Below are 2,224 nucleotides of genomic sequence, written 5' to 3' on the forward strand. Positions count from 1 at the left end.
CTTTATAATGATTTTTTAAAAATATAACATGATTATAATAACATGACATAATCATCAATTAATTGACGTTTTCAATTTATTTCAGAATTTGCGACAATTGCTGTCACAAAAAATATGTGATAAGCTGATTTTAGAAAAAACACATTTGCAGGAATCTGATCGAAAAAGAATCGTTAATATAATTATTGATCATTGCCTCACAGATAAAACCAGGTAATTAATGCATGATAAAAAATACTTTTTTTCAATTTGTTACTTATTAATCGTAAAATTTGTATGTGTAGTATTTCAAAAGAAGAATTCAAGTTTTGGGCATCAGAAATCGTTAATGTCTTTGAAAAGGAATCCAAAGAAACATATTATATCGAATCATCTGAGAAACGGCTGGCATCTGGAAAACTTCGACATAAATATACAAATACCAGAAAAACTTTAAAAAAATCAGGAATCTTACGTGCTGTTAATAAAAAAAGCACGCCTAAGGAAGTTTCTGCAGATATTCAAGAAAAATTACTGTTGCTTACAACAATTTTGCCACAAGATAAAGAGCTAGAATCAATGTGGAAAAGTACTTTCGAATACCGTCGAAACTTCACAACAATTGCAGAATACTATGACACTTATCCAATTCTGCAAACCCCTACAGGATGTTCACTAGTAAATTATGCGACTACTTTTCAAATTATATATATTAAGTATCTCCTTTAAAAATATGATACAAAATTATATATATTTCAGATAAGATGGGACTTTGATTGTATGCAATTAACGGATTTTAATATACTTGCCAAAAAGTGGCCCTCTTTAGCTACAAAAATTATTGATTTGGCAAAAACTCGCAATTGTTGTGAACATATAATAGATTTAGTTGGCACATTACCATCTGAAACATCAAGTTTACTCATCCTTCCATTTATGTTTCGACCATCATTCGTACCTACTGGTAATTCTAAGAAATGGAAACCTTCAAGACAAGAAATGTCAGAGTCGGTTTTTCTAAAGGTTGCTGTAAGTATATTTGCATTTTATAACTGTTGTACAACTTGTAACTGATTTCGTAAAAAATAACATTGCTTAACATTATTTATAATTAATGATTTTGGCAAGTTCAGTTCCAATTTTAAAACAAATAAATATTTGTGACTGCCATTTAAGATTGTTGTCTGTATTTATTTATTTTATTTTTTGTGTGTATGGCAGATTGCGGGAGATCTTGACGAAGCATTGACGAAGCGAAAAGAAAAATTACACGTTTATGGATTAACACTGCAACCCCAAATTGCTATTGTCGGACAATTGACAGACATCAAAGCGATATATGTCGTCGTTAATGACATTAAATATGAAACAACCACTTTGTTAAGTGCCATTGACTTTTGTTTCAAGACATTTTACGTATTGGATGCCAAATACCCGGTCGAGTCTGCACCAATCTGGTATTTCTTACAACAATATATTTACAACATCAGCTCATCCAAAAACGCCAAACAATATATCAGTGCAAATTCGCTTTGGTCCGATTTGCACATTACTAACACAGAAACGTAAAAAATTGTTGGTTTTTTTTATAAATACTCTTTTAATTTTAATTATTTCAGTTTAAGTTTAGTTTTAAGACCGAAAAATGATTAATAAATATACTACGTGCGCCGGTCACTTAGATTAAAATTGTTGATGTTTCTTTTATAATTATTTAGTAGTTTTAAGGCCGAAAAATGATTATTAAATGCCCTACGTGCGCAGATCATTTAGATTACAGGCATTTACAATTACATATGAAAGTAATTCACCGTGACACTGGCACGAAAAGTTTCTTATGCACGGAAAAATCGTGCAATCGTTTATTTTCACAACTTAATTCGTATAGAAAGCACATAAATACTGATCATTCAAAGCAAAACAAACGTGATTGTACCCCACAAATTGTAATCGATTCGAAAATAACCTCACATTTCAATGAGTATAATCTTGAAAGTAAAAAAAAATGAAATACTTCAGGAAGAAAATGTTAACTTTAACCTTCAAACCGCACACATCGGTCGAGCACCCACTAATAGAATGATGGTGCGAATTTGGATTTGACATCTTAAATTGTACATATTTCCTGAGGATAAAAACAGAAATGTTTTGAAAACCACACTTTTTTGGGGTAAAATTTTCTCACAAATCCAATGGTATTATTCAATTTAACAAGAAAAACTATTTAACAATCGAAAATTAATTA

The 2,224-nt window shown here is 30.3% G+C and overlaps 1 protein-coding gene across 1 annotated transcript in view; it reads left to right on the top strand.

Annotated features, from left to right (window-relative positions):
* The window catches only part of LOC105450904, an 8,478-nt gene extending 6,480 nt beyond the window's left edge, over window positions 1-1,998 (top strand). Inside the window, exons 2-5 of the mRNA XM_011691010.1 lie at window positions 86-213; window positions 285-657; window positions 739-1,008; window positions 1,201-1,998. Coding sequence (XP_011689312.1) covers window positions 86-213; window positions 285-657; window positions 739-1,008; window positions 1,201-1,548 — 1,119 coding nt within the window. The 3' untranslated portion in view covers window positions 1,549-1,998. The remainder of the gene's footprint in view (window positions 1-85; window positions 214-284; window positions 658-738; window positions 1,009-1,200) is intronic.
* The last annotated feature ends 226 nt before the right edge of the window (window positions 1,999-2,224 follow it).

Source organism: Wasmannia auropunctata, unplaced genomic scaffold (assembly GCF_000956235.1).
Source record: "Wasmannia auropunctata unplaced genomic scaffold, wasmannia.A_1.0 LD336054.1, whole genome shotgun sequence".
Taxonomy (NCBI): Eukaryota; Metazoa; Arthropoda; class Insecta; order Hymenoptera; family Formicidae; genus Wasmannia; species Wasmannia auropunctata.